The 21,571-nt window shown below is 36.7% G+C and overlaps 5 protein-coding genes across 10 annotated transcripts in view; 4 read left to right on the top strand and 1 right to left on the bottom strand.

The window, feature by feature from the left end:
• The window catches only part of LOC17878842 (CMP-sialic acid transporter 1), a 40,847-nt gene that overhangs the window by 8,820 nt on the left and 10,456 nt on the right, over window positions 1-21,571 (top strand). The gene's annotated exons all lie outside the window — the stretch shown is intronic.
• Window positions 488-7,768, top strand: LOC17879688 (COP1-interactive protein 1). 6 transcript variants are annotated; one of them, XM_023779261.1, is made up of 13 exons: window positions 488-681; window positions 1,227-1,296; window positions 1,829-2,005; window positions 2,112-5,205; window positions 5,289-5,598; window positions 5,699-5,837; window positions 5,942-6,286; window positions 6,362-6,395; window positions 6,515-6,601; window positions 6,693-6,729; window positions 6,821-7,265; window positions 7,369-7,440; window positions 7,540-7,768. In XM_023779261.1, exons 3-7 carry the CDS (start codon window positions 1,912-1,914, stop codon window positions 5,950-5,952), a joined length of 3,648 nt encoding a protein of 1,215 aa, XP_023635029.1. In that variant the 5' UTR covers window positions 488-681; window positions 1,227-1,296; window positions 1,829-1,911; the 3' UTR covers window positions 5,953-6,286; window positions 6,362-6,395; window positions 6,515-6,601; window positions 6,693-6,729; window positions 6,821-7,265; window positions 7,369-7,440; window positions 7,540-7,768. The 6 variants fall into 6 exon arrangements, with proteins under 6 accessions (XP_023635029.1, XP_023635030.1, XP_023635028.1 ...); XM_023779262.1 differs by having other exon boundaries at window positions 5,942-6,395; window positions 6,821-6,854; window positions 6,966-7,265; XM_023779260.1 differs by having other exon boundaries at window positions 5,942-6,395; window positions 6,821-6,878; window positions 7,190-7,265.
• LOC17877831 lies at window positions 8,107-10,593 on the bottom strand. Its single transcript, XM_023779267.1, has 9 exons — window positions 10,297-10,593; window positions 10,082-10,210; window positions 9,815-9,985; window positions 9,599-9,736; window positions 9,379-9,500; window positions 9,158-9,290; window positions 8,944-9,073; window positions 8,624-8,850; window positions 8,107-8,536 (listed from the first exon to the last, which is right to left on the bottom strand). Exons 1-9 carry the CDS (start codon window positions 10,519-10,521, stop codon window positions 8,276-8,278), a joined length of 1,536 nt encoding a protein of 511 aa, XP_023635035.1. The 5' UTR covers window positions 10,522-10,593; the 3' UTR covers window positions 8,107-8,275.
• LOC17878897 lies at window positions 17,915-20,286 on the top strand. The gene is made up of 8 exons (XM_006283630.2): window positions 17,915-18,287; window positions 18,367-18,474; window positions 18,575-18,733; window positions 18,802-18,939; window positions 19,042-19,163; window positions 19,251-19,383; window positions 19,468-19,809; window positions 19,897-20,286. Exons 1-8 carry the CDS (start codon window positions 18,027-18,029, stop codon window positions 20,086-20,088), a joined length of 1,455 nt encoding a protein of 484 aa, XP_006283692.2. The 5' UTR covers window positions 17,915-18,026; the 3' UTR covers window positions 20,089-20,286.
• LOC17879220 (CMP-sialic acid transporter 1) overlaps window positions 20,549-21,571 on the top strand; it is a 2,741-nt gene continuing 1,718 nt past the window's right edge. Inside the window, exons 1-3 of the mRNA XM_006284377.2 lie at window positions 20,549-20,717; window positions 21,299-21,382; window positions 21,475-21,570. Of these exons, the coding sequence (XP_006284439.2) occupies window positions 20,658-20,717; window positions 21,299-21,382; window positions 21,475-21,570 (240 nt within the window). The 5' untranslated portion in view covers window positions 20,549-20,657. The remainder of the gene's footprint in view (window positions 20,718-21,298; window positions 21,383-21,474; window position 21,571) is intronic.

Raw genomic sequence — 21,571 nt, 5'->3', positions numbered from 1 at the left:
TTACTCCTAAGAAAAAAGATATAAATTTATAATGTGAAGACAGTTTAGTCTAAATCAATCTATTATTAATTGGGTTCTCTAATTATAATATGACAAAAATAGAAGCATATTTATTTCTAAGAAAAAAAAGGCGGGAAATGCATGCACTTGGTGATGATGAAGCCCGTTAATCATGTGTTAAGATTAATTACGGCGTTAGACATGCCCTAAACCAAAAAAAACAAATCTAATCCTTGATTTTACATTATCGGTGGCAAAACCGTAAATATATCTCATATGATAAACTACAGTCAAATGATATTTTGACCGGTTTGACGAGAATTTGAAGAGCAAAGAAATAGCGCTAGTGGCAAAAGCGTAATAATCTGGGTAAAGAGAGGGGTGTTTGTGGAAGACGAGTTTCCAAAAAGATTCCCCCAGTCATCATCGTCTCCTTCAAAATTGAAAAAAAACACACACACACCCACACGCGCGAAAAAAGTTGCTTTCATAACTGTACTCTCTCAAATAAGTCCAAACCAAAATCAAATCGCCTTTTTTTTTTTCTTCTTCTTCAATCTCTCTCCCTCGCTTCGATTTCAATTTCGTAATCTCTTTATCATCTCTCTAAACCCACTCACGCACGTCGGAGAGAAGAGAGTTTCTCTTAGTCTCTGCTGATTTTTTGTTCTCTTAATCCAGGTAAAATTTCTAGGTTTCGAACGACTTCGTATATGGTTGTTTTGGTATCTTCGATTTCTCCGCGTGAGTTTGATTTTTGGTTTAGAAGTAGTCTCAGGTTGCTTTGATTCTTCGATCAGGTTTAGTTTAGGTTTGGGTTAGTTACATAGTGTTAGATATAGATCAATGGATCATGAAAAAAGACAAGAAACGTCTGATGTTTTAATATATGTAGAAGATGCTTTCTACTGGGAAGATTACGAGTTTTTGTTTGTTTGTCTTGTTGAGTAGTTTTTGATCATTTGCATCTGATTGTTTTACAGTTAAATCAATTGGATTCTTGTTGATTTCGTTCATTAAAGTAGGTGATAGGGTTTTATATAAGGTGAATCAGGGTTTTGTTGTAGCAGTTCTTACTATTGAGACTGGTTTTGTGATGCTCAGTTTTTTTTTTTTTTTGTTTTTGTAATTCTTGTCATTTAAGCTTCTGGAACCCTCTCAGAACTTATGAATTACATACAGTTCTCGGTTTTCACACATGAACCCTTCTCTTTTCTTTTATACAGGGAGAAAAAAAACCAATAGATCGATTCTGGATATTCAGTGGAGCTAAAAGGGAAGTTTGAGATTAAAAGGGTAAGTTAAACTAAGTAACTCTCCTCATGTACTTACAGTTTTACTAGTCACTTTCTTTATATGTTTAAGCCAACAATTACCAATCAGATTCCATAATATTAGACCACAAAGCACTAATAGTGATTTAGCTTTCTAATCACAAGTTCTATGTTCTTTCTTGATTTTTTTGTATCCTCTGTAAATTGTAAGTTACTCAATGATGCAAAGGCTTTGAATCTATGTTTCTTTGCGGGCCACACGAGTTCTGTTATTTATCTGCATACCTTGTCAGGGTTCAATTGCTGGATCTACTTCTATTATTATATTCTCTCTTTAGTGTTGAATATCCAGATTGCTTAACATATGATCTGGATTCTGTATAAAGCCAAATGATTGTTAGTTTTGCTATTTTGTTATTATATAGCAACATAAATGTGAAAAGGATGGTACTTCTTTTCTAATTGAATAATGGCATTTAATTTGAACAAGTTAGATTTGCTAGTCTTAACGTTTCTTCTGATAAGTTTCTCTATGAATTGTGTGAACTGTGAAGACAGGTCCTGTTTGGTCACAGTTAAAGATTGAGTTTCTTTGATTGATTATATTTTGTTGAAGAAACTGGTGGAAAAAAAAGAGATGAAAAAGCATAGGCTTAGAGAAGCCTTGCAGTCTTTCTTTGAGCCTCATTTTGATCATGAGAAAGGTGAAATGCTTAAACGAACTAAAACTGGTAATTTTCCTACACTACTTAAGTTTTGTCTCACGTGTTAAATGCAATTCCATAGATTTTGGTTAAAAAATGCTTACATGAAAAGTATTCTTATTACCTGATGCAGAAATAGATGAAAAGGTGACGAAAATCTTGGGAATAGTTGAGAGTGGAGACATCGTTGAGGATGAATCTAAAAGACAAGTGGTTGCGGAGTTAGTGAATGAATTCTACAACGAATACCAGTCTCTGTATCGCCAGTACGATGATCTAACTGGAGAGATTAGGAATAAGGTCAATGGGAAAGGAGAGACCTCCTCCTCCTCAAGCTCAGACTCGGATTCTGACCATTCTTCTAAGAGGAAGACCAAGAGAAATGGAAAAGGAAAAGTAGAGTCGGTAACAGGTGCCTTGAAGCAACAAATCGAGACTGTAAATCTTGAAATTGCTGATCCGAAAGGGAAGTTGACGACGACTATTGAAGAAAAAGAAGCAGCAGATTCTGAGCTTGAAGTAGCTTTGATGAAGTTAAAAGAATCAGAAGAGATTATCAATAAGTTGAAACTTGAAACTGAGAAGTTAGAGGACGCAAAGACAACAGCTCTGAGTTATAACAGGGAACTTCATCAGAAACTGGACGATGCTGGCAAAACAGAAAATGATCTGAAGCAGAAGTTAGAAGATGTTAAAAGAGAGAGAGATGAACTGAAAACTGAGAGAGACAATGGTAATAAAAGATTTCAAGAAGCTGAAAAAGTTGCAGAAGATCGGGAAGCAACGAGTGATCAGCTCAAAGATGAAGCTTCTAATTTCGAGCAGCAGCTAGAAGCATCAGAGCAGCGAGTTTCGGAGCTGACCAGTGGTATGAATAGTGCAGAGGAAGTGAATAAATCCTCAGAACAGCGGGTCTCAGATTTGAGTGTTAGTCTGAAGGATGCAGAGGAAGAAAACAAAGCTATCTCCTCAAAAAATTTGGAAACTATGGAAAAGCTTGAACAAGCGCAGAACACGATAAAAGAACTCAGGGAGGAACTGGGAGCATTGAAAGGCCAACACAAAGAGAAAGAGTGTGAGCTTTCTAGTGTGGTGGGGGTACATGAGGCATATCAGAGAGATTCAACGAGTCGAGTGGAAGAATTAGTTGCAGTAGTGCAATCAGCAGATAAAAAGGTTGCAGATATGAAGCAGAGTCTGGACAATACAGAGAAAGAGAAAAAACTGTTATCTCAGAGAATCCCAGAAATCTCTAATGAGATTCAAGAGGCAAAAAAAAGCACACAAGAACTCATGTCTGAGTCTGAACAGTTGAAAGAGAGCCACGGTGTGAAAGAGAGGGAACTTTCTTGCTTGAGGGGCATTCACGAGACTCATCAAAGAGAATCATCCACTCGTTTGAGTGAATTAGAAACTCAACTGAAATCATCAGAACAACGGGCTGTAGATCTGAGTACGAGTCTGCATGCTGCAGAGAAAGAAAACAAGTCCATATCCTCGAAGATCTTGGAAACTACGGATGAGCTCAAACAGGCCCAAAGCAAGGTACAGGAACTTTTGACTGAATTGGCAGAGTCTAAAGATACACACATACAAAAAGAGAGTGAGCTTTCTAGTTTGGTGGAGGTACATGAGGCCCATAAGAGAGATTCCTCAAGTCAGGTTAAAGAATTAGAAGCACGGGTGGAATCAGCAGAGAAACTGGTTGAAGAATTGAACCAGAGGCTGAACAGTTCAGAGGAAGAGAAGAAATTGTTATCTCAGCGAATTTCAGAAATGTCTACTGAGATCAAGCGGGCGGAGAGCACCATTCAAGAACTCATGTCCGAGTCCGAACAATTAAAAAGGAGCTACACTGAGAAAGACAATGAACTTTTCAGCTTGAGGAATATCCATGAGAATCATCAGAGAGAATCGTCAACTCAGTTGAGAGATTTAGAAGCGCAACTTAAATCATCTGAACAGGGGGTTTCGGAATTGAGTGAAAGTCTGAAGGCTGCAGAAGAAGAAAGCAAAACTATGTCAATGAAAATCTCAAAAACCTCAGATGAGCTTGAACAGGCACAGATCATGGTAAAGGAACTCACAGCTGATTCGAGCAAACTGAAAGAACAGCTCGCTGAGAAAGAAGGCGAACTTTTACTTCTGCCAGAGAAGGACAGAAAATCACAGGTGCAAATAAAAGAACTAGAAGCAACAGCAGTGACTCTGGAGCGGGAACTAGAGTCAGCTCGTTCCCGTATTATAGATCTTGAGAAAGATATTGGAAGCAAGACCACCGCAGTTGAGCAATTGGAAGCACTAAACAGAGAAATGGTTGCTAACCGCGATCCTCTCCACAGCTCAGAGAATTCGCTATTGGGAATAAAGACGCAGCAGGCGAGTGTTAACGTATTGGATACGGATTTGAGTATCCCGGAACTGGTTATGGGAGTTATGGAAACTGACCCGGCTATGGAAATTGGCGGTTTTAAAGTATACAAGGGGACTCGTGATAACCGCGATGTAGCTATTAAGAAGATACCCCTGTCAAAGCTTGCGTTTAAGATTGCCAAAAATGAAAGGACGATCCACCATGCCTGTGAAAACGAATCGAGAAACATCGTCAGGTTATATGGTGTTGACGTGTTAGAAGGTTTCATCTATATTTGCTTTCAGCCCTGGGAGTGCACTCTAGGAGACTTAGTCAAATTCTGTTCAAGAGGAGAAAGCGAATCTCTGTATAAGAACCAGGAAGTCTTCCTGAAGAAGTTTAAGCATAAGAATGTGTTGTGGGATAGTAGACGTCCTTCGAGTTTGCTTTGTAAACTTATCAGAGAAGCAGTAATTGGTGTTTCAGATTTACATGGATACGGTATAGTGCACAGAAACATCAATGAGAGTAGCTTTTTTATAATCTCCAAGGGAGAAAATGTTACATTAAAGCTAGGAGATTTGAGCATGGGAAAGCTTGACCAGGACAGTGAAGCTTTGGAGAAACAGATTCGGTATGCACCAGAGCAAACACAAAAGAAGAATAAAGTTGAAGGCTTGACAAACGATATCTTCTTCCTTGGATGTGTAGTTGGTTATTCCATCTCTGGTGGCCAACACATATTCAAGGATGAATTTGATGGCTCGACCAACCTTGATCCCATGTACAACGAACCTGCAATGAATATAGTTAGAAAATCATCTGAAGGATACTATTTGGTGAAGAATCTGATTAAAAGACCTCATACAGAGCGGTAATTATGTATTTCTTTATTTATTTAATGTACTTATTTAAATAAGTTTAACAAACTAACTAATTTCTTTGTTTTATTCGCAGTCTTACTGCGGAAAGTATGCTGACGCAACCATTTTTCTGGTCTAATACAAAGAAGGTGGCTTTCTATGAGAGGGCAAGTGAGCGCTTTATGGGAACTGTAAACAACGCTTTCTGGAAGTCAGTTTACAAGAGTAAAGCAATCGTTATGGGAGTCGACGATTGGCATATTAGACTGCATCAAAACTTGAGAACCGCGGCGAACAAGGTAAACTCCAAGCGGAAAGATTACCAGACTCATCATTTCACTGATTTGGTAAGATTTGTGAGGAATACTCTTGCGCATGTCGGTACCAACCATCCAGATGTTGAGGTTTGTGTTCTTACACTATTTACTAACTATTTTGTAATTCATAACATTTAAGATTCCAAATAGTATTAACTAATTTGTATTTTGTTTGTTGATGTTTTAGACAGTAGTCGGAGATACTATAGATTCAGTACTTGAGTATTTCGCAAATATGTATCCGGATCTACTGGTGGAAGTGCACAAGATCGTCTTCAACAACTTCAGGAAGGAAAAGAATTTCGTATTCTACTTCACTGACAAAGGTTAGTGCTTAATTAATTATTGTAATCTTTTTTGGTCTGTGATGTGATGTGATGTTCTTAGGGAGACAAATGTAACACTGCATGTCATTTTTATCTGTTGTCAGGCACCGCATGACTAAGGCTTTCTGCATGGAATTTGGGATACTTTCTTTAATTCTCCGAGATCTGTATTTTGGCCTATGCTTCTCCATTATTGGATTAGAACTACTTTTTTTTTTTTCTCTTCATCAAGCAGATGTTGGTTTATTCGATGAAACTCCATTGATTTCAGTTCAAGTTATTTGGATCTTTTAACTTGCTTTGATCAATTTAGGCGATTTGATATTTTACCCTAAGCCGAATTGGGTTAATGAACAATGCAAGTCCCTAGTACACAAAAGAGGATGTTTGTGATGTTGCAGGTTGATAGTTTTCTCGCTGAATCTACTCATCACCAACTCTGCAACAAGGTAAAGTCATTAGAGATGTTGGCCTTATTTCTCAGTCTCTTATTAACAACATGTGCTTATGGTTGACAACACTAGACTGAAACCAAACAACTGGAGCTTCAGTCTTCAGGTGATGAATCCTGCAATCACTCGCTACATTTTTTACTTTTCTTGGTTTGGTGGTCCATCATATGGCTTTTTTTGTCTTCTGCTACGCTTCTTATATAATAAGCTTTTTTCTTAATGCAGATCGAAGTCTTTCCATATTCTGTCTTCTACATTTTCTTTGAGCAATATCTGGAAAATAGCTTTGACCAACCTCAGCCATAGCAATCGGTTTGCTTTTCATCATCTATCAAGTTTTGAGAATTTGCTAGATCTTGTACGAAAAGACAACTCTCTCAAAATTCTCACTTTGTTCTGGCAGGTGCTATATTTCTTGTTTGCTTATAAATCACTTCCAGGTCAGTTCTCTCTCAATATATATATATACCTTATGTGAGAGTTTAGGATGCGGAGATGTCTTGATGTTGGTTTCTGTTTTCAATAATCCAGTGCCTGAAGTTCAGCCATCATTGTCCTTGTATTGGTGATGATACTCTCAGATCTCATGGTACATTCTTTGGGTTTTGTTTCATGCGGTTCTGGATACTAATAGTCTCTGTTGTGAATTTGTTAATGTCAATTGGGATTACTGTAGAATTCTGTGTGCGCATATGACATGCTTTCCTGGTAAAAAGAAGCCATTTCTCTTTGTAACCTTACCCCAAACACTAAACCGTTCTGGAATCTATAGCCATGTAGTATCAGAAACAATTGGCAATTATGGTTGGGAGGAATTAAGGATGCAGAACAAGCCAATGTCGCTTTTCAACCTTCTGAGGATCTAGTCTTGAAAATAACCTGCAACTGCTTCAAATGCAGAGGAGTAGTGGGAACTGGGAACAGAGAACAAAGGGGCAAGAGAGGCACTTGGAACCATGGGAGCTTCAGTCTTCAGGTAATGGATCTTGCAATCCGGTGCTGCTCTTTAACTTTTTTTTTTGGTTTTGGTGGTCATATTTGTGGTACTTAATGAGTGAGAAACATGTTGTGGTGGACAGTGGGACCACACTCACGAAACTTGTTGGAGTGATTGTGCTTTGCTTCGCAAGATCTGAGATGAGATATTTGTGGTAATGAATCCTGCAATCACTCGCTACATTTTTTACTTTTCTTGGTTTGGTGGTCAAATTTTGTGGTACTTAATGAACGAAAGCATGTTGTTTGGACAGTGGGATCATACTGACAAAACTTGTCGGAGTGATCGTGCTTTGCTGCGCAAGATCGGAGATGAGATATATGTGGTTAGAAAACACACCCAAATGCATTGCCTTGTGCAAGTTCTTGGTCCCTTGCTTGATTTTGATACAAATGGATATGTATTGGTCCAGACATGTGTATTACTTCCAAATGTACTTGGCTTTGGTTATAATTGGCATCTTGCATGGGCTAGTTTCCTTACCTGCAAGTTAACCTGGACTAATCTGGTGATCAGGCTTGAACACCCAAGACGATATCTTCTCGGGTGGATTCCAGCGACACTTGGACATCGAGACAACCTTCTTCTTCTTCCTCCCTACTGAGTCTCGTCTCCATTGGAGTCCTTACCATCAACCTTTGGGACATTACTCTCGTATTGCTCAAATATTCCGACTCTTACACAAATGTGTCAAAATTAACCAGGCCAATGGCCCAAAGTTATGAGTATATCACCCGCTAAATCCTATCATTTACTATCTATTCTAAGAATAGAATCTTAGATTATTATAATATAATAGAGATAATTGTTTCTCGCAATATCGTAAAAAGCTTCAAAACAAGGATTACAACAAGTAAACTAATACATTAAGTCGTTGCATCGTAAAATTAAATATATACTAACAATCCACAGAGAGTACATACATATTAAGATACGTTTATGATGATAGTGAAACTAGAGAAGAGAAGAGGGTTTTGGCAAAATAATATTTAAAGGGTCAAGTACAACCAATTCTTGATCATCGTCCAGGTACTTGAGGCTGACTTTGCTTCTGAGAAGATAAGAGCTAGTGCGGCTCCTGCAATGCCTCCTGCAGCGACTCCTGCAGCTGCTATAACCATAGCGATAATGGGTGCTATTTGGAGGCCGCCACTTCCACGGGAGATTCTAGTCAAGATCATTTTGCAGGACTTGTCAGCTTCTTTGTAAAAAAAACAATTGAATTCTCCTTCAGTGATGGCTATTTCGTTCTACAGGCATACATAGCAGGTGAGGTCAGATATGAAGATACGGGTGAACTTAGTTAATAGTTTAGACAGGTCTAAGAGAGGCATTACCTTCATCCTGAAGCTAAGTATAGTATGCTTGACAGCGAGAGTATGACTAGGCAAAGATGATAGTTTGAGGGAATTATCCTTCCATTCGTGTACAAGCTTTTTAAGAAGAGCAGCACTAGCTTCTATATTCTCCTTATAGAGAATATCCCAGTGCTTAAAGCAATCAACGTTTTTGGTCATACAACAGATGGCTATTGCTATAGCTTCCTTGGCTAGAACAGGATTTCCTGTAACAACGATAATCCATTACTACTCTATTTGGCGAGCGGACAGGGAGAGGGTAGCAGAAAACTCAAGGATCCAAGGTTTTCGTTTGTTACCATAACATTCTCCAGCTAATCTCAATGAAAACGTGAATATCTGTTTCACTGCGTTGCTTCCTGTCGAACTCTCTGGTGCAAGGGCTACTTCCTTCAACAAGGGATAGATTGCCTCAAACCTCTTTGTTGCCTGTGCGCACCATGCTTGTGATCAGAAACGAGAATGGCATCAAGGTTTTGCTTTGTTTATATAAATTCCGACACTACTACTAACCTCTACTCTGGAGGATGAAGCAGGAAATGTATGTTGTACCAAGATCTTAAATGAAGAAGGTGGAATTAGCCGCTCTCCCTCCCTAACAGCTTCATTTACAAGTATGGTCTGGGCCTCTGGATTCAACAAAATCCTAAGTGCATAAACAGGATCAGATGGTTGTTACACAATGATAGATATACAGCAGAGGAGGGAGACCACAAAAAAAAAACTGGACTCACATCTCAACAAATTGCAGGATGAGATCCATTGCCTGAGGGCTGTAGCAATTGTTATTACCGACTAGTGGCAGCAAGTTACACGCCCATGAATACAAGCCAGCGGATAAATCACCTTGGGAGGCCTGTCACCATTTAGAAAGTTGGAAAGTTTAATAATACACAAATTTCAAAACTCACGGTAGTCCTAGTTCACAAAAAAAAAAAAAAAAATGAGATTAACCTGAGCCATCATCCAAAAAATAACCGGAAGCTTGTCCTCGCCTTGATACGTAGGTCTCTCCCTCAGCTTTGGCAAAACAGTAGTCAAAGCATCAGGTTTACTACGCAACACCATCGCTAATGCAACAAATGCTCCCACCTACAAGTACACTGGAGTCAGTCAGACAAAGGTAACTGAAAACACCATTCAGTCACACAAAAAATTGATGCAAATTACCTTAGATTTGTCAGAATTAAGTTGTTCAACTTTGACAACTCCAGGCCATTCAGTGAGAATGAGATCAGACGCCCACAGTACAAAGGCACGTAGTGTAGTCTCAAATGGAAGTTTGTTGATAAAATCAACTGAGGTTTCGTAAATAGGTGTAGGAATTTGAGAAAACGGAACCTATTTATTAAGAAGCAAGACATCAGCTTGAAGAATCTAACCTATAGACGACTTGAGATGCACAAAAACGTATAAGAATATATATAAAAAGCTCACATCGATCAGTGTGGATGAAGGAGTCTCCTTGAACATCTTGACCCATTGGAATGATACTTGGGAAAGTTTATCCCCAAAGTAATCGACTAATATCAATATCTGCTTCTCCGGGATAGGCCAATGCTTGTCCTATTAACAAACAAACAAACAGGAGTAAATTTTGATTACTTGGTTTTCGAATTGAACAAGCCGAATTTCACATCGCATGCACTTACCAATACTTCGCGTAGGTAAGCCGCAAGATCAGAGGGAACGATCTCCGCTACAGCTTCGGTCAGAGACACTATCGCCTTTTCGGTTTCTTCCGTCGCCGCACCACCACCGTTCGATTCATCTCCCGCATCAGTTTCCGCCGCCACAGCTTCGGGACAAGACACTGATAATTCCTCCTCCGCCTTCGGATCCCTTAGGGTTTCTCGCTTGCCCTTTCTTTTTCCCATCCTCTCCCTAGCGTGGAGAAAAAAAGATAAACAGACGATGAGGGGGCTTGACCTGACCGGGTTAGTTATACACGCATCATCCGAGTTGGACTAGTCATGACCGGCTTGAAATTTGTTCTGCTTAAACTTAATCACCAAAATTTGACCAAAATAAATAAAGTATATTATATATTTTTATAACTAAATAAATTAAATTATATTATAGATTTAGATAACTAAATCAAATTTTGTCAATAGCCATTTATTTGATTTTTTCTTTCCACTATTTTATTTAAACTTATTATACAAAATATATTATTTACCGTAATCGACTGCAGTGCAATAAAATAAAAATGTAACATATTCTAATCTTTACAAATCCGGTGTTATTCAAACATGGATTTTAAAAAGTCTAATGAAATCCAATGTCATTGAACTGGTGATTTTAAAATGAAAGTTTAGCACTAGGACACCGTTTTCAACTTTCTTATTGCGCTTTAACACCGTTTCGATCCAAGACACCCTTTTGGACTGTGATTTGACAAAAAACTCCTTATCTAAACTTGTGAACACTTTTGGTAACATTGTTTCACGGTTCACGTTCACCCACCAAAAACTGGTTTTTTTTTATTACTTATATTTTTAATCCTAATAATAATTAAAAAATAAAAAGTTCCTATCCATCAACACCCAGAAAAATCTCTAGATCCCCTCTTCATTAGAGGTGTCAGACGGGCCGGCCCGCGCCCATCTGGGCCTGTCCGCGATGGACATTATTTGTTTTTGGACCGCAACGGGTCGGCCCGCTAGGACCACGGATATCAAAATAATGTCCAAGTCCGCTCCGTTAAACCTAACGGGTTAACGGGCCTATATTTAATATGTTAGTATAAATAAAAATAATAATTTTATACTAAATAAATTATATTATTAATATAAAATTTTAAAAATAACTTTCAAATTACTATTTTTCATAAATATTTTGTTTTTAAACATTAAAATTCTTTACATTATTACATATCTCACATATTCCTGCTTTGATTTAGGCTAAGCGACGCTCCTGGAATAGAGCAAAAATTAAGTTTAAGAGACGGACGCGTGGCGATCCATGATTGGGCGAAGAGGAAAAAAACAACGATCGTTTCTCATTCTCCTCTCTCTCTCTCTCTCTCTCTCTCTTCACACGTTTTCATCTTCTCAGGCGATAGAGAAAGCCATTGCTTCTACCCTCCGATCCGCCACAGTTTCTGACCTCCGGCCGACCTTCCGGAGCTATCTCTTGAATGATTTCTCTCTCCTCACCGACGAAGATGCTTCAATGGCTTCCTCTTCTTCTTCCAACTATGGTATATCATGTATCCCTCTTCTTACCCTTTTGTCTCTCTTACTCTAAAGTTTTAGCTTTTTGTGAGTCAATTGATGTTTTTAATATATCGATTTAGAGAGTTGAAGAAGAGTACAAAATTAAAGGATTGATCTTTGAGTTTTGATTACAGGGAAAGAAGTAGAGAGAGTAAATGGGTCAACTGAGATTGGAGATTACAAGCAACCACTGGTCTGGATTGACTTGGAGATGACTGGTATGTTGAACTCACAGGTTCATGATGTATAAAAATCCTGCCTTTGAATGCTAATTATAACTTTCTTGTTGAATTTTTGGTCAAATAGTTTAGTGTTCTAAATTGGATGAATAATGAGATCGAGCCATAAAACAATGGATTGAGTAAAGAGCTAATCTTGATTGCTTTATTACTGTTTGTGTGGTTAGATGGGTTCTGAAAACCCATCACTGGAACTGTTTCTGAATACCAATGCAGGTTATGATCTGATTCAAACCAACAACAGTAATGTCTTTACTGATCCTGATTGTTTGACGTTGTTTTGATCTTTGTTTTCTGTTATTGGTAAATCTCAGGCCATTGTCGAAGACAGTGAGGTTCAATGTGTTGAAGGTGATCCCAGCTGGGTCTTCTTCTTCTTTTGGAAAGAAGGATTTCACTAGAATTTAAAGGTAGCTATTTATGTTAGTTTATGTTCCTGGATAGAAGCTGAATTATGATATTTTATGGTGATTTTCATATTGAATCTTCCCAACATGGATCAATATAAAGAGCTAAACTTGATTGCTTTATTACTGTTTGTGTGGTTAGATGGGTTCTGACGATGAGGATGAGTCGGATGAAGAAAATGTAGAGGATGAAGCAGTTTTAAAGGCGGATCCTCTAAAAGTAAGAAGATTCCAAATGGTAAAGCAATGAACAACACAATTGCATCAAAGAAGGCTAAAGCCGCGTCTCAGAACAAGTCATAGGTAGAAACCAAACAAAAGTGAAGAGAGGTACCCAAACCACCCGTCACTTTAAACCTCCCAAAGGTGGACCAGAAAGGGTTCCTTTCCTCCCTTATTGGCTTCCTCCATTTATCTAGTTCGTTGGTTATATGAGTTGTGTGGTTCAATTTTAGGTACCCTCCACCTGCTTGGATTGCTATGATTTAGTTTGAGACCATATTTATGTTCCCTTTTTGACATTATTAATCTATGGTTCGTTGCAATTATTAATATATCGATTTAATGAGTTGAAGAAGAGTAGAAAAATTAAAGGATTGATCTTTGAGTTTTGATCACAGGGAAACAAGTAGAGAGTAAATGGGTCAACTGAGATTGGAGATTACAAGCAACCACTGGTTTGGATTGACTTGGAGACATGTTTACACCACTTTGACACTCAGTTTCATAATTACAAAATATATGTATGTTAATCTATACGTATTCACATCTCGTTAATTAGAGTTTGATTTACAAATCAAAATGTGGTGTAACGTAACAGTGGTAAATATGGACAATACATAGGTTTTTTGTGGGTGAAATGTGATTCTTAAGAGCTGGTTTGGGATGTTTTAACACAAAACTGACATTAAAACTACGAAAATAACTTTTTAGATGTTAAAAATCCAAACTGATGGAGAGCATATATGGATTAAATTTTCTAGAAATCAAATTTAAAATATTTGTACTTTATGTTATAAATTGTATATGATGTATGTTTTAAAATTTTAAGTTTGCAATAATTATAAAGTTTTCTAAAATTACAAATTTTAATTTAATTTGATTTTTAAATATATTTTTTTCCTAAGAATACCAAATTAAAAGCCTACCAATAAAGACACCTCAAAACTAAAAAAGCACGAAAGCCCTGTAGCCCTGTTAGGGCCGGACCGAGCCGGACTCAAACATATAAAGACTTTACGGATTTCGTTTTGGGCCGGGCCGGGCCAGCCCGATTGACATGCCTGAGTATGGATAATGCTGCTCTTAGCCAACTTTGGAAAAGTAAACCGACCGCCTCATAGTTTATTAATAATTATAAACTAGAGGATAGCCCGTGCGGTAGCACGGGTGACGTTCTTGAATCATTAATAAAATTGTATTTCTTTTAAATTGTTCTTATCTAAGGTAGTGTTTATTTTTCATACCGTAAGTGTTTAGCAAATAAGATGTTTTTGGACATGCCTAGTCGGTTCGACTGATTAATTTACGACCCGAACATTGGACACTTTTTCGATTTGAGTTTAGTGTTGATAACTGATAATCTTAAAAACAAAAAAAAAACTGCCATTAACTTGTGGCCCTATGAACCAGTCAGATTTTAGTTTACAAAATCTATATGAATTGGAAGTAAAATATAGAATTTTAATTATTTTAGAAATTATAAAACTTTATTATTTTTCAAACAAAAATAAATATAACTAAATTTGGTTATCAAAAACCCGTGAGAAATTGTTTTTTTTTTTTGTAATTTTTATTATTTTCAAAATAAAATAAAGAATATAGATTTGGTTGTTGTGTATTCAAAATAAAATAAAGAATTTTAGGAATATAGATTATGAACTTTGATATTATTGTACTTTTTCATAATATATTTCTAATAAATATTATAAAATGTAATATTTATAGTTTCAGTTTCACGTATATTCAAAATTTGATAAACAAAAATAAAATAGGTTCAATATTATCTAAAAAATATTTTTTTGAAGATTTAATCATAAATGCATTTATTTATAGGGAGAGATGGAGTTAATGGGAAAATTATGTTTATAATTTTAGAGCTACGATTGTGAATAGAAATACATCTTGATCAATGTATATACAAACTTGACATTGTTTATACAAACTAAAAATGAACATATTTTATACAAACTGGAGAATGTCTAAAACTATTTAAAAACAATCAAACAATAAAATATTAGAATAAAAACTCTAAACAATTAATAAAAAAGCTTTATGATGATAAAGAAAAGTAAAATTGCTACGCTAATACAATATATCAAATATTTTTTTGTTTGTGTTTATCGAATTGGTGTGATTAGGTGTTGTGAATGAGAACTATTTATAGTGTTTTGAGGAGATTCCAAGATATGATGTGCATAAGTAGAGATAATCTTGGTGAGCAAGTTTTAAAAAATATTAAGATTGTGATTTTGTTTCTAGTAGAATTTAGAAAGTACTTAAAGAATATGCTGTATAATGTTTTTTAATTTGTATAGAATGAAATGTCGTATTTTGCTATGGAATTATTCCTTAGATTTAAGAGAATATATTCATAAATATTTCGATTAGGGTTTGTGAAACCCTAACCGAAAAAGATCGTTCATTTCCATTTGAAGATTTATTCATAACCTTCTTTAAATGGGAGACCGGGATTCCCCGATTTCTTTGGTTTGATTCGATTCGTTCTCGGTTAAGGCTGGTATGACGTTGGTGCCAATTCCTACACCAACAAGATCCACATATTGCAAGCATGTTTAGGAATGGCTCCTTTAAACCACACAGTACTGTGCCAACTTACACTAGGAGCTCTTGGTCTAAGTGATGACCACTTGAGAGAAGAGGAGAAACCATCGCAAGCTTTGCCATCCACCATCCAAGAATAACGATCTTCTTCAACAGAGATTTTTGGGGAGGTAATTTCAGTAAGGTGAATTTGTGGCTGAAGGGACAGGTTTGATCTTGGCGCCGCTAAACACCAGCCCTCCTCATTGCAAGCCTCATGGACTTTAGCATTAAGCGGAACGCGAAAGCTTCTTGGCCCATCTTTTCCAATAAATTTGATAAGAGCTCATTTTGCCAGTTATGGACCACATGTCCACAAATATGAGGTACAATATAAGTTGTAGTATAAGAAGCAAAGGAGGTGCTCCAGTCAACAATTTGGAATGGTATCCATGACTGCTTTTTGGTGTAGAACATCTGGTTATATGTCATGGTCACTTGTTTCACCAACTAAGCAAATGCGATGAAGTGGATGTGACTATGAGCGAGATCACATTTGAGTTCAACCCTAATCTCTTTGTTAAATCCCAACCGGTAAGACCAAAAATTAGATTAATAGTTTAAATTTGTTTGATAAAAACGTTTGAATATAGAACTATTATATATATATATATATATATATATATATATATTTAATGTTGTTTAGAAATTCTATTTTTATCTTAATATTAACAAAATTATATATAACATGTTGCGACATCTTATGTTTTATTTGACACTTATCATGATCACGTGAGTTAGTAACTTCAAAAACCAAGTTTCGACATATAAACTCATTTAATTGTTAAACTCAAACCATAATTTTCATTTACAAAGATAAACCATAATTCTCATTTATCATTTATACTCGTGAAGGACCCGCACGTACGTGCGGAGTTATTTTTTATAAAATTACAATTTTTTATGTAGATGCTATTTTGGTAAAATTTTGTTATATGAATTTGTTTGATAAAATATATATAGACATACAATTGTAAAATATAGATATTGTATCATGTCCCTTTCCGTCTCGTCCCGATCCTTCTCGCCCCGACCCGTCCTGTCCCGCCCCGCTCCGTCCCGCCCCGTCCCGTCCCGTCCACTACCTATCATAAATTTTTGTCCCACAATCGTTTCCTTTTAAAACATAATCATTTGCCAATGTTTATTGGGTCGACGGTTTTTTACACCCTGTACAATAAGCTTTCTCAGTTTATCCCCCAAACTTTATTGCTCTTAATATAACACCATTAAAAACTTAATCCTTTATAAAACTACATACACTTTTTTCCTACATATAAATACGCATCCAATCAATCTTACAATTACGATGCCTAAACCGTGATTAACCATAAAATAGCGTTTACTTTATCGCGATTAGAATAACCCATTCACTAATCAAATAATCCGACATTGATACGACGTCGTTGTCATTTGTTTACTTGAGACACAAAAATCGAACTGAGAAAATCTAAAGCAATCAAAACTAGGGTTCAAGCTACATTGACGATGTGTATCAAAGAGTTGGTTTGTGATAGCGATCCAGATGATCCTACTTTCAATGGTGAGAGTGACGATTCAAGCGACAGTGACGATCCAGTCGAGAGTGATAACAATGCAAGTGACGATTCAAACGATGGTGATGATGCAGTCTATATAAATTATTAATTTCGAAATTATATTAAAATATTATATTAATATTAGATATGTTTACGTATATTTAAAATAGATATGTTTACATATATTTAATTTTGAATTTAATTGTCCACTTTTTATGGTAAAAGATTATTATGATTTTCATAAATATAGATGGTTTTTGTTTCTGTTTTTTTTTTTTTTGCTGTCATTGATTCTGTTTGGAAACATGTTTAATTTTCATGAATTTTTTTTTTAAAATTGGGAGGTATCTGGCTTCTTGTTGTCCTTCCCAATTAATAGTATAGATACCCAAACCAACAAATAACTTGTTTTAATTGTAAAATTAAAGTTTAAACTTTAATCGTCTTCTGTAAACAAAAACCAACATATATTCTCGTTTAACTATAAATTTTAAATCACTATATTATTAATAAACCAAATTGACATAACTGAAGTTAGGTTATTTTTTTAATTTGATTAATAATTTTTTAATATATAATTCCTTACAATATTTATTTCATATATTTCCTTTTTCGATAAGATTAATAATAGTTCTATTTTATCTAAATATCAACATCTTATCGTTTATAATTAACACATCTCACGATTTTGTTAATAGCTAACTTTGAAAACCAAGTAGGAACCGAGTTATATTGATGGGTGGGCTTCTAAATTGAGTGTAAATTATTCAATATGTCAACAAATTTTGATGACATCTTACAAGGACGAGCACCAAAATGCAAGTATGTAGTCAACGGAAACCAGTATAGTTTGGATTACTATCTTACAGATGGAATTTATCCAAAATGGGCTACATTTATCCAATCGATCCCACTTGCACGAGGTGATAAACTTTCTTTATTTGCAAACCGGAAAAAAACTTGCCGTAAAATTGTAGAGCGTGCTTTTGGAGTTTTGCAAGGTCGATTTGCAATTGTAAAAAATCCGGCTGAAAGAATAGGAAGTTATTATGGGGGTATAATAATTATAAATATGTAACATACGCTGTCATACAACCTTAAGAAGAAGAAAAAGAAAGCGTAATTTTCCAAGTTACTCAGCCGAGGATTATCGACTAATGGGGAGGGGAAAGAGAAATCGAGAAAACCTAAGGGATTCGATCAAATCCAATCCGAAGGCGGAGGAAACTGAAGTGGGAGATGAATCGAACGGTGGTGGTGCGACGGAGGAGGAAAGTGAAGGGGATATATTTTTTTATACGGAAGATTTTCAGCCGAAATCGGCGGCGGAGGAAACCCAAAAGGCGATAGTGACTTTGTCAGAAGCGGCGAGGAAGATCGTTCCCTCAGATCTTGCGGCTTACCTCGCCAAAGAAGAGGTTTATGCTCGATACATTCGGTTTAATCGATAAACCACAAAATCAAAATTTCAAATTTTGACCTTTTGTTTGTTATCAGGATGCTCCGGAGCTCGGCTTATGGAGCTTTTACTTTTACCTAGAGAGCGCATTTCCTGAAATATCATCACAATGGTTGAACGTGTTCAATGAAGTTCCTTCGTCCGATGTGAGCCATTTCTTATACAGTCTTTGTGATATTATTTTAAAATCTCACTTGAAAGAAGACTTGATGATATCTTATATCGCTGGCTAATGTACAATAACAGGTTCCTTTATCTCATATTCCTCAATCTGTCTACGAAACATCACGCCATTGGATCAAGCAACTTCAAACTACTAAACACCCTACTTTCATTATGTGGGCGCTTGATCGAGTTCTCACTGATTGGGCAGCACATGCACAAGATACCTGTTTCAAATCTCAGGTAATATTGTGTGATTAAATGGTGTATTCAAGTTACCTTTGTTTGTCTTACTGTTTTTGTACTTGTAGGTGGCATCATTTGTTGCATTAGCGATTGTGGTGCGTAGTAAACCTGATGCTTTGACTTCTATTTTGCCGATGCTGAGGGAGAGACCTCGGTATCAAGGCGAGGACAAGCTTCCGGTTCTAGTTTGGACGATGGCTCAGGTTACTGTCAATGTTACTTTTTTTTTTTGTGAACTAGGAGTACCACGAGTGTCTGAAGTTTGTGTTTTTGTTAAATTTTTTCAACTTTATAAATGGTGGCAGGCCTTCAAAGATGATTTATCTGCTGGCTTGTATTCATGGGCGCATAACTTGTTACCACTAGTTGATAATAACCAGAGCTACAGCCCTCAGTCAGTGGATCTCATCCTGCGTTTTGTTGAGATGTGAGTCCAGTTTATTTTTCTTGTGATCTCCCTCCTCTGCTGTATGTAACAACCATCTGATCTTTTTTTTCTTTTTCTTTTAATCAGCATTTTGTCGAAGCCAGACGCCCGGACCATACTTTTAAACGCTGCTGTTAGGGAGGAAAATCGGCTGATTCCACCTTCTGCATTTGAGATCTTGGTGCGGCTTACATTCCATGCTTCATCCGCTAGAGTAGAGGTAAGGAGTAGTGTTGGAATTTATATAATCAAAACAAAACCTTGATGCGGTTGTCAGTTTTGATCACAAGCATGGTGCGCACAGGTAACAGAGAGGTTTGGGACTATTTACCCCTTGTTGAAGGAAGTAGCCTTTGCACCAGGAAGCAACACACTGAAACAGATATTCACGTTTTCCTTGAAACTAGCTGGAGAAGGTGTAGATGCAGGAAATCCTTTTCTAGCCAATGAAGCTACATCAATTGCTATCAGCTGTGTGACCGAAAACGTTGATTGTTTTAAGCAATGGGATATTCTCTACAAAAAAAATATAGAAGCTAGTGTTGCTCTTCTTAAAAAGCTTGTAGACGGATGGAAGGATCATTCCCTCAAACTACAGAGTGATACTCTCGCTGTCAATGATACTGTACATAACTTCAGGACAAAGGTAATGCCTTTCTTATAGCTCTTCTATGCTATAACTAATTTCACCTGTATCTTCATATCTGACCTCCCCTGCTATGTATGCCTGTAGAACCAAAAAGCCATCACTGAAGGAGTATCCGATTGTTTTCTTTACAAAGAAGCTGACAAGTCCTGCAAACTGATCTTGAGGAGACTCTTCCGTGGAAGTGGCGGCCTCCAAATAGCTACCGCTATGTTTATAGCAGCTGCAGGAGTCGCTGCAGGAGGCGTTGCAGGAGCCGCACTTGTTCTATCTTCTTAGTAGCATAATGAGAAGCAAATTCAGCCTCTAGACGATGATCAAGAATTGGTTGTACTTGACCCTTTAAATATTATTTTGCCAAAACCCTCTTCTCTTCTCTAGTTTCACTATCATCATAAACATATCTTAATATGTATGTACTCTGTGTGGAGTGGATGTATATATTTTATTTAAGCTACTTCGAAAGCTACAAATCTATTGACAGGAATGCGACTTGAAAAGTCAGTCAGGTGGAGAGAGAAAAAATGAAGATTCTGTGTCTCATTTCGATTGTTTATAGTGCCTTGTTGCAAAGCAGATGTGAATATTTTCATATTAGAATTTGTTATTTCTATTGCTTTCGCCGATCAAAGGACAACGGACATATATTTAAGGCCCATAAGTTTGATAATGGTCAAGCCCAAAAGCCCAATTTCCAACTTTAGCATTTTTTTTATTTTTTTTATTGGCGAAGGCGAGAAAGAAAAATTTGACGCCGGTGATGCGAATCGATTGTGTACAGTTGAGAAGAGGAGAAAATGATGAGTGAGCTCGTCGTGTGAAGTCGAAGACGAAGAAGAAGAAGAAGAATGGTGGCTACTCCGTGGTATTTTGTTGCTGTACTTCTCACCATTCTCACCAGCTCTCAGGTTCCAATTCCTTTCTTCTTTGCTTCGTCTTCTTCTTCTTCTTCTGTCGCGCTAAATATGATCGAATCGAGATTTTGTTATCGAGATTGTTATCTTCGCTCCATGAATTCTTAGAATTATGTCGAGTTTATAGATCTTGAGTTCTCGGTGGTGTTACTGTCGCCAAATCTAATTCTGGATCATGTCGGTTAGAGTGTGATATTGCTCTTTTCCAAGGCGTCAAGCAGTGTTAGATTAGATACTCAATTTGCGTTTGCGAGTGCTCGATTGCTTCTCTGACGATTTAGGGACCATTTCATTCTATTTTGGCTAGGTTTCTTAGAATTCATTCTGTCTCACTTTATGCTTGTGATTTTGTAGATTGACTGTTCATTATTTGTAGCTGAAGAATTTTTGCTGAGTGTTGTGTTTCCACTGAAAGCTGTTATTATTAGTCTATAGAAGTCTTGATCATCATACTTTTATGTTCTGTGTTTAGGTTTGAGATTGAAATGTTGGCAATGATATTCACGGGATAGATTTCGAAAGTGATAGATAAGTTTTTGTTTCTATTTCTCTCACTGAGTAAAATTATGTTACAGGGGATTTTAACAACTCTTTCTCAAAGCGATGGAGGTTATAAGTATGATTACGCAACTGTACCCTTTCTTGCTGAACTTTTTAAGGTATCTTGTTCTTCTCTAAAAAGCTTGATGCTGGTACTGGTTTTTTTGCATTTCTTATTTAGCTGCTGAGTTTGTTTACTTCTCTTCTACAGCTGATCATTTCTGGTTTATTTCTCTGGAGAGAGATGCGGACATCTTCTTCAACTACTGCTAGGATTACTACGGATTGGAAGAGTGTGCGCTTATTTG

The sequence above is a fragment of the Capsella rubella genome, unplaced genomic scaffold (genome assembly GCF_000375325.1).
Source record: "Capsella rubella cultivar Monte Gargano unplaced genomic scaffold, Caprub1_0 scaffold_7, whole genome shotgun sequence".
NCBI classification, from domain to species: domain Eukaryota; kingdom Viridiplantae; phylum Streptophyta; class Magnoliopsida; order Brassicales; family Brassicaceae; genus Capsella; species Capsella rubella.
The sequence above is the reverse complement of the archived record's forward strand: the minus strand, read 5'-3'. Positions and strand labels throughout refer to the sequence as shown.